Raw genomic sequence first — 16,990 nt, 5'->3', positions numbered from 1 at the left:
CCATGTAAACTTCCAAGACTGGTTCTACTTGGTGGAATAGATATCAGAAATATCTGCTCAACGGATATTGTATTTGATAAAACTTTTCCACATTTTACTGCACCCTGGGTCATAATAAATTGGCGGAATTCATCCGATACATCATTAGGCTGTGCTCTGTAGTTTTTTGGCAGCAAACTTTGTTTTGTCATTATGTCTTTGCACTAGCTGCATCAAATCGCATCCCCAAAGTGTGAAATGAATGTTTGAAATGCACATTTGTCTCATTCATGTATTACATTGTGGGGCATCTGTGAATCAGTTCATAGATGTGTCCAAGAGAGTTTAGAATATGGTGATTTTTGGAGATGCAGATGATTTATTTTTCTATATCTGTTCTGTAAAATTGGAGAAATCCTGACCCATTTGGATGGGAGAATAAAACACAGAAAGACTTCGTAGCATATAAGCGCATTTAAAATTCTGCATTCATTTTCCAGCTTTGCAGGGGGATATTTCCTTCATGTTCAGGACAACATTTTCCATTCATAGTGCTGAATGGACCTGCAATAAAATTATTGATATTCCTCCCAAAGAAATGTTTGTTGTATTAGCAAAGCAATAGGTTCCTAATATAGTTGCAAATACTTTCATTTTCCACTATCTCCAGAAGCAGTTAATTCTTCATCTAGGACCAAAGAAACTAGCTTAACATTCAATGAAAAGAATACTTGGCATCTTTTTTTGCTGTTGAGAGGGAAAATAACAATTCTATTTAAGATTCCAGGTAATAGGCTAATGCCAAAGAGGAAATGACTTTCTTGGAATATGAATTGTTGCTGAAAGTGAAGAAAGACAAGCTTTGATGTATGATCTAGAGACGATTGTGAGCAGTTGCTGGAGCAGTTGTTGGGACAGATGGATAAGGCAGGAGATGGATAGTTTGAGACGGATGAGGAATGCGCTGTTAATAATCTCTAATTTTCCAGGTCAGAGGCTACGATTTCAAAGCAGACATCTGGAGTTTTGGGATCACGGCAATTGAGCTGGCGACAGGAGCGGCTCCTTATCACAAATATCCCCCTATGAAGGTGAGTTGAACTGATGGTCAGGCCCTAATGAATGAGCCACCCTCTTGGAAGGACATTGTCCCCAAGTTAGTAGAAAACTGCAAGCAGAAGCTAATGAAAGCTTCCATTTTCTGCACGAGTATTGGAGTCTGAATTTCAACAGAAAGGAAAGAAGTCAATAGCAAGAAAATAAAACCAATATCTGAATGCCAAACCAGCAATTACATATATAGGACGAATCCTGTATCTCTTTGGGATATGTTCCCAGACTTTGCATAGATATGCAGAATTGCAGATAATAGCAAACCCTGTTGAGATGAAGGACCTTCAGCCCAAGAATATCGTAGAATCACACTGGAGGACCTAGAAAATGCCTAAAGAGGACATACTTTGTCAGGCTAAATGACACCATGGGTAATGGACCTGTGGGTATGGGAGTCATGCTGTACATCAAAAAGGTGGTTTTCAAACTCTGTTTCATGGAAATGTGACTCCTCTCCATAAACTATCCATAGGTTTCTCTCTCTGGAATCAGTCACAGGAATTATGATGGGATGTAAAATTTCCCTGAGAGAGTTACCCATGCGCTTCACATATTTTCCTGTAGTGTTTGCTTTTGGAGTACGCAACAGCTTGGTCCTTCTTTGCCTTTTGGCTGTCCTGGCTCCTTTAATTAGCTGGTTTTAATAAAATATACCGCACAGTTAAATTCATAATGAAGAAAAATTAAATCAATAAACATGAGAAAAATGATGAGGAATTATCTCATCTTCTTGCCCCGTTTCCTCAAGCCCAACCTATCTGGGCCAAGCAAAGCAGGCAGCGTTTCAAGAGTGTTCTTTCTTCTGTTCCATAAAACTGGAATCCGGTAGCATTAATAGGAGCGTTCCCCCAAATGACCTCAATTCCACCACTGAGGTTTGTTGTTCCTGGTGTTCTGGTTTCACCTGGCTGAGCTGGCCTTTCACTATTTTTTCATCCTAACATTTCTATTTTTCTGTCTTGTACTTGAAAGACTACCTTTAAAAAAATATTGTAACCCAAAGCCTGAGTATCATTTCATCTCTTTTTCCTTTTGAAAAAATTCAATTATTTTAACCGGGTCTTGTTTCAATTTTCCATTAAAACAACATTAAGGGAATCAAAATCAACACAAATCCATGGTCATATTGATGATCTTCCATAAGATTGCAGCAAGACTCCAAGGCCATTGCCTCCAAAACAGCAGCTTCGAAACCCGAAATTGTCCATATTGGTGGAGATAGTGACACCCTTGCTTCCATAGAATTACCTTCAGGCTATGAATATAAGGTGTATGTGAAACATGCATGAATTTGGTGTGGGTCCCATCTTTCATGATGGATGTATACGCAAATACTGGTCTTCCCAAATCTGTAAAATTCGAAGTCCCAAAACATTTCTGGTCCCAAGCATTTCAGATAAAGGATTCCCAATCTGTCATTTGTCTTCATGTCTTGAATGGATGTAATCCTCCCAGGTCTTAATGTTAACGCTGCAAAATGACCCACCTTCACTGGAGACAGGTGTACAAGACAAGGACATGTTGAAAAAGTATGGAAAATCATTCAGGAAGATGATCTCATCATGCCTGCAAAAAGACCCCGAGAAAAGGTACAAGATATCTTACTTTGTTGTTGTGTGTCTTCGAGTTATTTCTACTGTACAGGAAGAACCCTAATCACAGGGTAGTCTTGACAGGATTTGTTCAAAGAGGGTTTGCCTTTGCCTTCCCCTGAAACTAAGGGAGTGTGACTTCGAATCACTGGCTTCCATCTATTTAAAACAGAACTGCTTGGCACTTGGGATTAGTCACTGTCTTGTGAATTGATGGGTGTGTATCCTGTTGATGTGACAACATATTTGTTTGGCTTTAAGAGAATTACTCTTAGACAGCCATTGTTGCAAAGAGTGTTGTGCTGGGGTTGCAAGAAAATTGAATTCAAATTTCTACTCAGGCAAGAAATTTATTGGGTTCACCCTTGGGATTGTTAAGAAATTTCATCTAATCTATCTCACATGGTAATTGTGAAGATTAAATGGGGGATAGACTAATTGGTTCACACTGAGTTCATTGGGAGAGAGGGATGTGTGTGTGTGTGTACACATACATAAACACATGCATACATACATGTATGTATATGTATACACTGTATATAATAAATGATGTATCTCTGAATACTTTTGAAAAAGTTGGCTATTTCTAATAAGTGTGTGTCGGTGATCAAGATGAAATCAACTCTTCCTAAATTAATAATAATAATAATAATAATAATAATAACAACTTTATTCTTATACCCCGCCCCATCTCCCCGAAGGGACTCGGGGCGGCTTACATGGGGCTTTGCCCAACGCAACAGTACAAAATCAAAACAAAAACAATAGACAAATCAGCAACCATAAAAACATCAGCATAAGAAAAACAGTCATAAAAAGTCGATACACAGAATAATATTAAAATCATGAATTGGATCAAAAGATCTGGGCCATATAATTGGCCATATAATACAACATTCAAACTATAATTAATGCTTATCATTTGTACAGAGTATTCAGAGTGGTTCACACTATTATCTAATTTAGTTTTTATGTTAATTGGCAGTAAAATATGTCTTATCACAGACCAAGGATGTGAAAATGTGGCATGGTGGTGTAAAGACGTACACGTTTCCATAAGAGACGGGATTTGAATTAGGAATGACCTGGTCTGTAGATTTGCCCTATGGCCGCAGTGCTCTACCATTCTTTGTTTGGTCAGCCTTCCCCAACTTAATGTTCTCCACATGTTTGAGAATATAGCTTCCAGGATTTCTCCAGATGCTGGTTTGGAAGTGATAGGAGGAAATGTTTGAAGCATCTTGGAAGGCACCAAGGTGGGAAAGACGTATCTAAAATGTACCTGAGTCTTGTAGGGCTTTATGAGTTCTGGTTCTAGTGTTCTAAGTTTGGTCAAATGCAGACATGGAAAATTAAGAACACAAAGATGACAAGCAACAGACATCATCCGGTTGAGCCTGTCAGCACTTATTCCTGCTGTCTGATAGCCACATTCTTGTTTGTGATCAGTGAGTGTCACTGTCTTCCCTTTTGCAAAGGTCATTCATTACTTGGGACTTAGGCTGTGCTGTTGACATGTGGCTTGAAGCATACACATCTGTGGCAAACGGTCATCCCTATAATGATCCAAGTTCTTATCTTGAATTCTCTCCCATGAAGGAGCTATTTTAAGGAGACCTTTCATAAAAATTGGCTTAGTTATAGTAAGGGGAAAAACAAACAAGATGCAAGAAAGCAATAGTATATTTCAACTGTTTTTATATTACAGACCAACGGCAGCTGAACTTCTAAGACATAAATTTTTCCAGAAAGCAAAGGTATGGTCAGAGATCGTTTCTCTCTCCAATTTAATGTTTATAGGTCATCAATGTACTGCAAGTCCACAATCCATGCTGTAGTTATTTTTCTCAAATATTATGTACTAGTGGAATCTTGTAAACCAGAGGTGGAGAATGTTTGGTAATTCAGATGTTTCTGGATTATGTGTCCCATCATATGTGACCATTAATCCTGTTGGGTGGGCCAACTAGGAGTTGGGACTCCAGTGTCTTATGAAGAACTAAGAAAAGTTTCTAAGAAAAGTTGTGAGATGTCTCTTAATAAGGGATGTCCCTTGTTTGAGGGCTAGTGAGCTTATTCCTTATAGGGCTGACAAGTTTCACTTATTGTAAGGGTTGTCCCTTATTTGATGGTTGGAAAGGTTTTCCTTTTACAGTAGAGTCTCACTTATCCAACACTCGCTTATCCAACATTCTGGATTATCCAAGGCATTTTTGTAGTCAATGTTGTCAATACATCGTGATATTTTGGTGCTAAATTTGTAAATACAGTAATTACTACATAGCATTACTGTGTATTGAACTACCTTTTCTGTCAAATTTGTTGTATAACATGATGTTTTGGTGCTTAATTTGTAAAATCATAACCTAACTTAACGTTTAATAGGCTTTTCCTTAATCTCTCCTTATTATCCAACGTATTCGCTTATCCCAACTTTCTGACGGCCCGTTTACATTGGATAAGCAAGACTCTACTGTACATGGAATGAAGACTGAAATGTTTATGTCATGTGATCTATGAATGTGGATAATACCTTAGTTTTGCATTGCTAAGTTAAATGAAATCAATACTTTAGTTTGGTGTTTTGTTAGAACACAAACTTGTTTAGCTACTTCCTGAATGTCAACTCTTCATGTCATAAATTTTGACTGCCCTTTATTGCTATTTTTAACATTTCCTAAAATGCTATTTCCCAAACACTTACGTTGGAAATAGCATTTCCAAATTTGCCTGATGAAAAAGTCAGAATGTTTTGAAATTCTACAAGATGAAGAAGGCATTTTTGCCACATTTTGTGTTCTATGTGTTGTCAAAGGCTTTCATGGCTGGGATCACAGGGTTGTTGTATGTTTTCCGAGCTGTATGGCCATGTTCTCTTTGTGTTCTCTTTGGGCTATTTTAAACCTAAGAGAGGCTCTTTGAAAAACAACAAAGAAGCAGTTTAAAAATGGCTGCTCTTGAGTCCAAAAAGAGCTCAAAGTGCCTTCAATGTGGCAAAAATGCCTTCACTCTCCCAAAAGGGTATTTGGGGCCAATAATGGGGACGTTTTTTCCCCATGGGGAAAATAGAGCATTCTCTGAAGAAGGAGGGTCTGGTTGTTTTCCAGTCAGCCATCTAGGAAACTAGAGACAGTTGTCCTCATGCTACTCATGAGAGTTTCATGTTATTCTTTAGAAGGCAGCACATTAACATTTTCCCATCAAAGGCTTTTCTGAATCTATTTTGAGCTACTAGTGAGAGCTATTTTGATACTCCTCTCTGACACACTTTCAAAAAAATACTATTAGAGCCAAACAATGGCCTTTTGAAGAGCAGGATGTAAAAGTCAATGATTTGATATATTTTTTTTTCTAGAATAAAGAATTTTTACAAGAAAAAATGCTGCAAAGAGCACCAACAATCACTGAAAGAGCCAAAAAGGTACAAGTGTGAGACTTACAGTGAGAATGTGACAGTTCTGTTTTGTTGTTCTGATAATAATGACAACAGTGATGATGATGTACAACAACTTTGTCTCGTGAACTTGACAGGGAATATTAAATACACACATGCAACAGTGGAGGATCCACCCAAAGTTCATTTGAATAAAACACTACACGATCTTCAAAAGACATCCAAGGTTGGGTCTGGATGAGCTCCCAGCAACTAGGATTCCAACTTTGAGGGACAGCAGTTCAGATTGTGTTTCTATTTTGCTTCAAAAACAAGAATGGTTGCATCTATCAATTGCAATTTTGTTACTCCTCCATAAGAAAAGTTCAGTTCAACTCTGCAGAAAAGACAGAGCAATTGCATTTGGTTTTCCCTAAATGGTGGCAGCTCTGTTTGGCCTGAACTGCTTAGTAAGTGATCCTTAATAACCACAAAATTACTTGAACCTTCCTGAACTGGAGTGATCTTGACACACACTTGATGAGCACAAATGTAGAGGCATATGCTAAGTCCCAAGGCTATTTAGGACTTAAGTGATCATAGACACTTTGGATCATACTCAGAAACTTGTAAAAATGTGAGTTTGTATGCTGATCCACTTACTCAGTCACCCATCTCCAGCAGAGGTCTTGGCCTGACCTTTTGTCCATGTCTGTTTTCATCCCCTCATCCATCTAGCCCATCTGCCTCCCTAATTATGTAAGCTGTAACGCAGTACTTCTTCGGTGTTGATCCTCCAGATGTTTTGGATTTTAGGCTCCAGGATTTCTGATGGTTGGCGAAGCTGGTTGGGGCCTCTGAGAGTTGTAGTTGCAAACCCCAGAAAGACCAAAGTTTGGGAAACACTACTGTAGAGCAGTGGTTCTCAACCTGTAGGTCCCCAGATGTTTTGGCCTTCAACTCCCAGAAATCCTATCTGCTGGTAAAATGGCTGGGATTTCCGGGAGTTGTAGGCCAAAACACCTGGGAAGCCACAGGTTGAGAACCACTGCCATAGAGTCACGCTAGGCAGCATCTCAGATACAGAATATGTTGATTAGCTTAAAACAATTATTCCATTAATATTCCAAATGTCTACAGGGATACTTACTCAGGCGTTTTGATGAAGTCTGAAAACTTGAAATATTGTAAAAGTTACTTTCCAAAGAATCCTAGATATTGAAGCCCAAAAAGACATAGCCACCCCGTCTAATACAGGATCTCTGAAGTGGTTAGGATGCTTTAAACATAATTTCCAGAGGGCACTGTTCCTAAAAGCAGATATGCCAAGACACCTAAGAACCACTTTCACTAGGGCAAGATTCGAACAAATGGAGTCCATGTAGAGACATGGCAGATTCAATCATATCCCGTATGAAGAAAGATTATGTATTTGTAGCAGCCCTGAAGTCGAAAATTTGAACCACATTTTGCACAACTGTAACCTATATAAAAAAGAAAGGAAACAATACTTATGGCCTTTTATTGGTAATAAAACAAGCTGGGTTATTGAGACCAAAACTTCATTTTTGTTGGCCGGTTATAACCCCACTCTGACAACAAAAGTGGCCCTGTATTTGTTTAAAGCTGCTAAAAGGAGATCAGAGTACATAGATCAGATTGGGGTGCAGTGTAGGGGAGATGAGGATAGTTGATGCATAGATCTTTAGCTAAACTACATTGGCACCAAGCAGGCAGACAGCTGTATATCTGTATTTTATTTTAAGTGAACCAGATATATGTTGTATGTTTTATGTTGTTTTTGTATTGTCTGTCTTTGATAAGGCCAACTGGCTAATCAATAAATTGTTGTTGTTGTTGTAAAAGTTACTTATTACTGGAAGGAAGAAAAACGATTATCTGTACAGAGGGATCTCTATTAGAAATACAGTATGTGTTCCTTTTAATGTGTATAATGTGTTCAATTTTACATGGTTAATTTTATATTGAGGGATTTGGGGGTGTGTGATATTTCCATCTCCTCAACATCTCCTAATACGGTGGAACTGTTAGTAACATAACATTGTTCAAGGGTTAGTAACATAGTTTGGGCTCCATTGCAATACAGGTCCGGAGAGTCCCTGGTTCCAGCGGTCGCCTTCATAAGACGGAAGATGGAGGCTGGGAATGGAGCGACGATGAGTTAGATGAAGAGAGTGAAGAAGGCAAAGCCGCCATTTCACAGCTCAGGGTGAGCATCAGTTGAACTACGTGTTTTTGTGAAAATTAGCTCTTAAAAGGGAAGGAGATCTCATTCAAGCAGCCTTTTCAAGGATGAAGTCATTGTCTTGATTGGAAATACAGTGTGTGTGTGAAGCTGGTAAAGAGAGAAAATGTTACATAGTAGGCCAACTTATTATTTGAGCTCATTGAACGCAGTTTCACTTATGCAGAGTTTTGAATACCACAGAATTTCTCTGGAGGAGCTCGAAAGTACCCCGAGGAGTTCTCTTTAAGACGTCAGCTTGGTTTTATGTTGATTTTATCTTGACCTTCCCTTGGAAGTTGACTTTCGAATTTCTCTGGAGGCCTGGAGAGAACATTTTCTAGTCCTACGGAGCAATTATGTGGAACCCCAAGATATCATTCATTTCGGGTAGGAAATATAACATTCAGATTACACAACATGTGAAGGGTTCTAGACTGAATCGCTTGTGTAATACGTGGGCTTGCTGCATTTGCAAGAAAATCTGGAGGGATAGATTCACATAGCCATTTGTGAAGCAGAATTCAGTTTGGTTTTCACATGACAAATGGGCACTTCATCAACATAGAGTATGGAAAAATAGTTTTTTAACCATAATTCCAAGAATTCCCCCAGCAGTGCCGCCACTGGATTGTGTAAACATGGATGCTGGGAGCTGTCCAAAAAAGCAAGCTTTCCAAGCTCTGGAACATACGCTTATACGGTTCACGTTCCAATATTAGAAAGAAAGAAGTGAGCTAGTAGTTTTTGTGGTCCTGAAAATTGCTACAGTCTTTAAATTTGGATTGTTTCCACACAAATGTCACCAGAGGAGAGAATGAAGTCCTGGAATGTCAGTACCACTGTGCTGTGAAATCTGGCATTTTGTCTATGAGTTCGAAGGGCAGGCAATTGCCTACCATTGGTCCTATTTGTACTTTGCCATTTTTCCCGAAAGACTGGAAAAATCCAATTTTACCATTTTTCATCTATTTGATTTTGAGGACATACAAAGCCCAGGACAAAGTTCAAAGAAGTTCTTTTTGGTTAAAGGAATCCAGGAGTTGTAGCCTCCAAAAGGAACATTTCCAGACTCTGTCCTAGGGACATTCCATAGAAGAACACTTATTTATCCTTTCTCTAGTAATTGCATTTGCCACTGCCCACATTTGGAGATAAATATTTAAAGCACATGTCCCTTATGCATTTAAAGATACTTGCATGTCTATTTCATAGCAAGTGCTCACTCTGGCAAACAGCACCTGAGAATCAGGATACAAGTAGAACACCCCTTGCCTGGAATTCCAAAATATTCCGAAATCTAAAACTATTCACATGAGTGGCTGAGATGCTGCCACCTTTGCTTTTTGATAGTTCAGTGTATGCAAACTCTGTTTTATGCATAAAATATATTAAAATATTGTATATAAAATCAGACTATATTTAAAAGGTGCAAATATAAATGGATTTCATGTTTAGACTTGGGCCTCATCTCCATGATATCCCATCATGTATGTATATGCAAATACAAGTTTTCCGGAATCTGGTGTATATTATATTATATTATGTTATATTATGAAGGAGCCATGGTGGTGCAATGGGTTACATCCTTGTGCCGACTGAACTGCTGACCTGAAGGTTGCCAGTTTGAATCCGTGAGATGGGATGAGCTCCTGTTTGTCAGTTCTAGCTTGCGGGGACGTGATAGAAGCTTCCCAGCAGGATGCTAACACATCTGGGCATCCCCTGAGCAACGTCTCTGTAGATGGCCAATTCTCGTACATCAGAAGTGACTTGCAGTATGTTGTCAAGTTGCTTCTGACAGGATAAATTTTTTTTACATTATATTAATATTTCCAAAATCCCAAACTCTTCTGGTCGCGAGCATTTTGCGTAAGGGATACTCACCCTAAACTTTCAAGTATGTGAAATAGTGGCAGCCTGTTTTTTTTTTTTAATCATCCAAGCCCAGTGCATTGACTCTTTTCATTGCAATCTTTCTGGAGAATAATTGTATAAACAGCCTCTTTAGGGGAATCCAGGATCGTCTGTGAAAACCTTAGGCAATCGGTTTTGATCAGATTTAATTATGTTAATGAACATCTGCCTAGAGAAATATTGGTGGTCTCTATTTCCAGAATAATTAGTTCCATATCCATTTATCCTAGCAGTTGCTCCCTCCAGCTTTTCTGCCTCAGATTTTTTGGGTTGGTGGAGAGGATGCTTTTGAGGAAAAGATACATTTCTATACTAGTTGCTAGTTAGTTCTGGACCGTCATTGGAAAAGACAGCAGTGTCTTTTTCTGAAAGAGACCCTGACCTCTGCGCTGTGCTTTCTAGACATAGATGATGTATTGCTTACTCAGTAGAAAGAGGACAGGGCAACACATGGTATTTCATATGAATTATTGAAAACAAGCCATTTGCCATTATATCTGCATGCACACACTCACACTCTGCTCCCTTCGATATTTTTCCCTCCAGCTTTACAGACATCTGACCTCAGCAGTTCTTCTGTTGTCAGGAAATCATTGTTGGCAATTAGATTGCAACCCATGGGTTTTAAAACAGTTTGTGCTCACTGGAGGGGGGCACATTTATATGTATGTGCACGCAGTGGTTTTGTGCAGTGCAGCCAGGATTTAGCCAAGAGCTAGTGTGGCAAAATTCATAGAGAAACTGAGCTGTGAATCTGGTAGTTCCAGTTAGTCTTTTCTGCAACCCCATGCCTGGAGAGAGGCAAATTATAAATCACATAAACAAATACATTATGTTGAGTGAACTCGGATAAGCCTTTGCTTCTATTTCTTCACCTCTGTTCTCCTTTAGCAACTACTGACCAGTATTGGTAGGGTCATTGTGAGGATAGCAACAAAGATTTCATCCATGTGGTTCTTCAGAAATTTGAAAGAATGCAGTTGAGCAGTTCTTGCATTGAGCAAAACCCATCAATATCAATGAGACTGACCCATTTTATTCATTTTAATGCATCTAAGTCATAGCGGACAGGTATTGGGTTTAGCCTTATATAAATGTCAAGTATTTTCACATCCTTGAGTGCCAGGGATAAAGCCGTTCCCGAAGAAAGTCCCAGGAGAAAGTCCTAGGAGCAAACTTGTTTTCTGCTGTCCTGCAGACTAGGACGTGGAACAATGGCTTCAAACTACAGGAAAGGAGATTCCACCTGAACATCAGGAAGAACTTCCTCACTGTGAGGGCTGTTCAGCAGTGGAACTCTCTGCCCCGGACTGTGGTGGAGGCTCCTTCTTTGGAGGCTTTTAAGCAGAGGCTGGATGGCCATCTGTCGGGGGTGCTTTGAATGCGATTTTCTGCTTCTTGGCAGGGGGTTGGACTGGATGGCCCATGAGGTCTCTTCCAACTCTACTATTCTATGATTCTATGAGAAGCATTGCTTTATTCTGGGCTCTGATATGCCAGCTCTTTCCTATGAGAAAACCACCTGTGAATGGAAAAGTCCGTGGCCCACTCATGTTCACAATTGTTCTAGTTCAAAGGGGCAGGAACGTCACTCCCAATTGTTTTGGTCAACACCTCTTTTCAGCTTGCTTGGCCAATGGTAAGGAGTCATGGGAGTTGTACAACATCCCTGGTTATTATGGAAGCTTTTTGAATGCAGTTTCATTAACAGACAAAGAGCTTTGAACACCATCGAATCATGCTGGAGGACCTAGTGATGTTTAGAGAAGTGTTCTTTCTATTATAATATTTATATAATGTAATTATAATCACAGCCCGGAAAACATACAACAACCCTGTTCTTTCTAGACCTCTGATGCAATTCTGTCATCAGCTCCTGCCAGATGTTCCACTGGATTAAACTGAAGGCCCTAGAGCACGCATGGACAAACTTGGCCCTCCAGGTGTTTTGGACTTCAACTCCCACAATTCCTGACAGCCCAAGTTTGCCAATGCCTGCCCTAGAAAGAACATTTATTTAGACATCATTAGGTTCTATAGCAGTGGTTTTCAACCTGTGGGTACCTAGATGTTTTGGCCTTCAACTCCCAAAATCCTAACATCTGGTAAAACTGGCTGGGATTTCTGGGAGTTCTAGGCCAAAACATCTGGGGACCCACAGGTTGAGAACCACTATTCAACAGCATGTTTTATGGTGTGCTTTGATTGCAAGCCCAAGGCATTGCACATTTTGCATAAGAAATATAGGGTTCCATATTATTTTCCAAAATCGTATTATATGAAATGTCCCCAAAAATTATTCTAAAGCCTCAGACCATTGTAAGTATTCACAGAACTCCCTGATGAAAAAGTGACCATGGCAATATATACAGATAATTTATACACAAATTCATACACAGCCAATTGTATATTGGGAAGTGGGGTTGCATTGCCTTGTTTGTCATTTTCCCTTTACCCTGGCATTGAAAACTAATGGCAGGTATTTTCTCTTTTAGTCTCCCAGAGTGAAAGAATCATTACAGAATTCAGAGGTAAGTTGTTAACCTTTGGTTGTACTGGATTGCTCTGTTTTTATGTTTTAGGGAATGTCAAGAGCACCATAGCCAGGCAATGATAAAGTGGGATCACTGTCAGTATAACAGCTTTTTTTTTTTTTTTTTAAAAAGCACATCTTGTGCCAATATTTGTTATTTCACCTGCCTGCATCTGATAAAATATGTCCTTCCTAAGCATTTTGTTTCCACATTCATTACAAATACATATCTTCATTTGTTTCCCCAATGACAGGCCCACAAGGTCTCCTTTTGTAGTCATGTCAATTTGTGCCCATTGGCTACGATTCTTTCTTTCATCTCTGGTAATTACCAGCAGCTGTCAACCAATGGCATTTGGGCTTGCTCTGGTCTGAGGACCATTATCATGCATAGTTTCGCTTGTTTAAAGTACTGTATTTCATCACATAATAGTCGCACCTCCCTTTACCCCCTCAAAAAGGGTAGGAGCATGACTATTTTGTGGTGAAATACAAGTATTTGTGAAGGATTAATCCCCCCGTTGCTTGAATAGCAATGCATGGCAATAGCTCAGTTTGTGTGTTTGAGGTAGTGGTAGTTGTGTGTGTGTGTCTGTTTCTTTCTTTCCTCTAAACTCGCCTTTTCTTTGCATTTCTAGCTCTTCCCGTCAGCTGAGCCTACAGGTCCGTTGCTCAATGTCCCGGCCCAAATTCCTGCTCAACTACCTCAGCCTGCAGGCCAAGCCCCCACACAACCGTCTCCAGCTGCCCCTCTTCCAGCTTCTCAGGCACCTCCGGCGGCTCCTCCAGCAGCACAGGTAAAGGCGGAGACCTTGAAGAGGGAAAATAGATCTCCAGTCAGGTATCCACCCTCTTTAGGCGTGGATAGCTGGACTGTTTACTTTCATTTGAGGGTCAAGATTTGTTTGTCGCACCTCAGGTTAGCTTCACCTTGCTAAAGACACCAAGCCACACACAAGAAGTAGTCTTTTGTAGTTTATTTAGAAAATAGGCAGAAGATAGTTCATAAAAGGGTAAAAGTTCAGTTCTAAAAGATAGGTACAAAACAAGGCTGTAAGCAATAAGTCCATAGAAACATAGAGCATAAAACAAGGTCCTTTTCATAGAAGCCAAAAGTCCCAGCAAACAGAATATATCCACGAGATATTACAGGAAAGCAAACTTGGCACAGGAAAGCAGACTTGCTTTTCGATCAGGCGATGGAGTTGCATTGACAGAGATCTCTCTACAAGCAGACTGTTTTAAAAGCATGACATAAAGGCATTCCTTTGCCCTTTGAGCTCCCATTTATTAGCTATGCGAAGACTTCTCCGCAACCCTCTAAATTCCAGTCTTGTAGCCCATCGTGAACCCGTTACTGTTATCAGACGGAGGCAAAGCGCTATCCTCCCTTTCTGCTTCCTGCACCTGAAATTCCTCGTTAGAAACAACATCATGATTTATTCCCATGGGAACAACTCCCTGCTCTTCATTTCCCACAGCCAGAACGCTCCTATAATTCCCAGCATCAGAGTCATCTTCAAATTCATCCTGAATCCCATCATTATGCACATATAACCCAGAGTCCTCATCAGAGTCACACAAAGGCAAAGGCTGAGTCACAACAGTGCTAGGATTTGAAACTTTTATTTTGCTACTCTCTCCCATGGAGCACAGGATTCTCAATGTTGTGCACGAGTTTGTGACTTGGGCTTAGTTGTTTTTGGAGAAAGCCTGCCAGATGCAGCGCTATCTGAGGAAGACAGAAAAAAATGTCTAAATGTCATGCAGTGGCTGAAGCTAAAAGTACATATCTCACTAGGTTTGGGTTGTGATTTGGAAAAAGGTTACCTCTTTTTGGATTAGGATTCTAAGAACTTGAGAAAGTTGACTTTCCCAAGCTGGGTATCTATCCAAGGTAGCTTGAGCAGAAGGGCTCATGAGAGTGAGCAGCTTCCACCTCGGTGGCGTCACTAAGTTTGGTGTCACCTTCTACTGTTTCTCTGCTCACTATCATGGAAGACTTTTCATGCAATGCCCACTTCTTGCTTTCGAACTGTTTGGATGGAGGAAATGCAAGTAAACGTGGGTTTCTTACACAGAATGAATTCCTGCCAAAGTCAACTCATTCTTGAGACATGTCTTGCAGTTTGTGCTGAATTGTGGCAACCTCAAGGCTGCCCGGCTGTCCTACTTTCCTCTTCAGTAAAGAGACAAGTGGCTATTCTTGTAGCCTGGGTGAGGCGTCTAAAGCTCGGGAAGGGGCGGGGAAGCATTCTCAAGCCATGGCTCTTACAAGCCCCCTGGGAATCATTTGGTCGCGCTTGTGGCGAGAGCAACACTTGAAGGCTTCAGCTTTTTCCTAGAAACATTTTCATGGTTTTTGGAGCAGGGATATATATAAACCCATCCAGCTCATAAGGCTCCTGTTCTCCTCCTGACAGCACATTAATCTTAGAGGACAGGCCTTGGCATCTGCTGTTCTTGGAGTCTTATTTGGCTGAAATTAAATAGCACTTACTTGGTTTGAGGTCTGCAGATGTTCTCTTTAGAACCAGGTCAGACAATTAAAATGTTTGAGGGCTTTAGCTTTCCATTTTGGGTATTCTTGCATGGCAGGGGTTGGACGGGATGGCCCCTGTGGTCTCTTCCAACTCTATGATTCTGTGAAACAATCCCTAAAATTTCCACAGTGGGTGTCGGTATAGCTTCCCAGTAGTTGTAAAAGGAGATAGCTGATGTCAGTAGAGAGCTGTGTACAACAGCAAGAGAGCAGTGCCCATCAGGTTTAATTCATGTCAGATGTGACCTCTGCTAGGATGTCCGTCCCTACCCAACTTCTTTCTCAGCCTACCCCCCCCCCCCCCCAATATTAATTCCCATTTTGTAAGATGCCAGTTCTAATCTCACAAGTATTCCATCTTGGAGATTTGGTAGGCCATTCGGAATGGAGTTCCTCTCAGACAGACTGTTTATCTCTTTGTCTAAATTTTGTCTGCTCTTATGAGTGGAATTTATCATGATTTTCATGCAGTAGATTGCTTTCACATCTCTAACCTGGTTGCTGTGGGCAGGTGTAGCTCCCCAGATTTGTTTTCACTTGCAGCTCCTGTGTAACAAAATTTGAAAAATGTTCTGTTCCTGGTTTGAAAGTGTTATTTCCTGTTTAATTGTGTGGTCCTTACTTTGATATTACAGTAGTTGTTATAATCCAGAAACTTCATTTTTGTGGCTGCCACAAATTAGATTGGATTGGTTGAGACTTGAGATATTTATTGAAAAACTATAGCACTAAAAACTAATGTGCTGCAGGATGTCACACAAAAACAATTTTTTTGCAGTTTAATAAACTTTTCCATGTTTTTTTTATGATAGAACCAATTAGGAAATGATATTGATAACCCAGGAACAAAAATCATGTTATGTAATGTAATGCCACAGAACTGGCTCTATTGGCCAGTGCTGATGGGTGTTGCAGGCTTAAAAATATTTGGAGGGTCATATTTATTCACTGCTTCTTCAGTTGAAAATGCTAAGTCCTAGGTGTGGAACCATCAGATTTATTTTCTGTTGCCTGTTTGCAAGTCTTTAAAGCCACAGAATTCTGGCATTGCTCCAGTCCATCGCTGAAAATAGCAGGCATTTTCTTTTCTTTCTCTTACTTTAAAAAGGCACCTCCTGCCCCTGCTGCAGCCCCAGCACAAGAGGAACCGAAAGTCCCCATCAGCCTTGTTTTAAGGTTAAGGTAAGTGCATAATAAGTGGTTTGTAGTGGTTTGAGTGCTGGTCTAGGATAGTGGGAGACCAGGGTTTGATGCCCTACTTAGTTGTAGATTTCCACTGGGAGCCTTGGAGTAAGTCTGCTTAAGACGTGGAGTACTGTATTAGAAAGGCAACAATGCTCGGCAATGTAGACAACAGTAAGCTGCATTACAGATGGACAGATTCAGTCAAGCAATTTTGCAAGACCTGAGCATTGTTGAATGAGATGACTTAGAGGTTTCTCATTCATAGAATTAGCATAAGTTGAAATTCTGCCAGTTAACAAACAACACCAATATCTAACATCATCTACAAGGCTCTTTCTGGGTTTCTTACGAGTCCTAAGACTAGTGAATATTTTACGATCAGAATTATTTGGCAGTACAGCAAAGGGATCCCTCTTCAAAATGATATTGTCCTGTTCTTTTATCTTGTTGTAATTTTTAAGCAATCGATTTTGATGTTGCTGTAGTTCATTGATGAATCACTGTGTTGGAT

The 16,990-nt window shown here is 40.1% G+C and overlaps 1 protein-coding gene across 1 annotated transcript in view; it reads left to right on the top strand.

Annotated features, from left to right (window-relative positions):
* Positions 1-16,990, top strand: part of oxsr1 (oxidative stress responsive kinase 1) — a 93,621-nt gene that overhangs the window by 71,384 nt on the left and 5,247 nt on the right. Inside the window, exons 7-14 of the mRNA XM_008112201.2 lie at positions 969-1,070; positions 2,548-2,681; positions 4,393-4,441; positions 6,040-6,105; positions 8,165-8,287; positions 12,715-12,750; positions 13,391-13,549; positions 16,403-16,476. Coding sequence (XP_008110408.1) covers positions 969-1,070; positions 2,548-2,681; positions 4,393-4,441; positions 6,040-6,105; positions 8,165-8,287; positions 12,715-12,750; positions 13,391-13,549; positions 16,403-16,476 — 743 coding nt within the window. The remainder of the gene's footprint in view (positions 1-968; positions 1,071-2,547; positions 2,682-4,392; positions 4,442-6,039; positions 6,106-8,164; positions 8,288-12,714; positions 12,751-13,390; positions 13,550-16,402; positions 16,477-16,990) is intronic.

The sequence above is a fragment of the Anolis carolinensis genome, chromosome 6 (genome assembly GCF_035594765.1).
Source record: "Anolis carolinensis isolate JA03-04 chromosome 6, rAnoCar3.1.pri, whole genome shotgun sequence".
Taxonomy (NCBI): Eukaryota; Metazoa; Chordata; class Lepidosauria; order Squamata; family Dactyloidae; genus Anolis; species Anolis carolinensis.
Note: the sequence above shows the minus strand (reverse complement) of the source record. Positions and strands in the feature narration are given on the sequence as shown.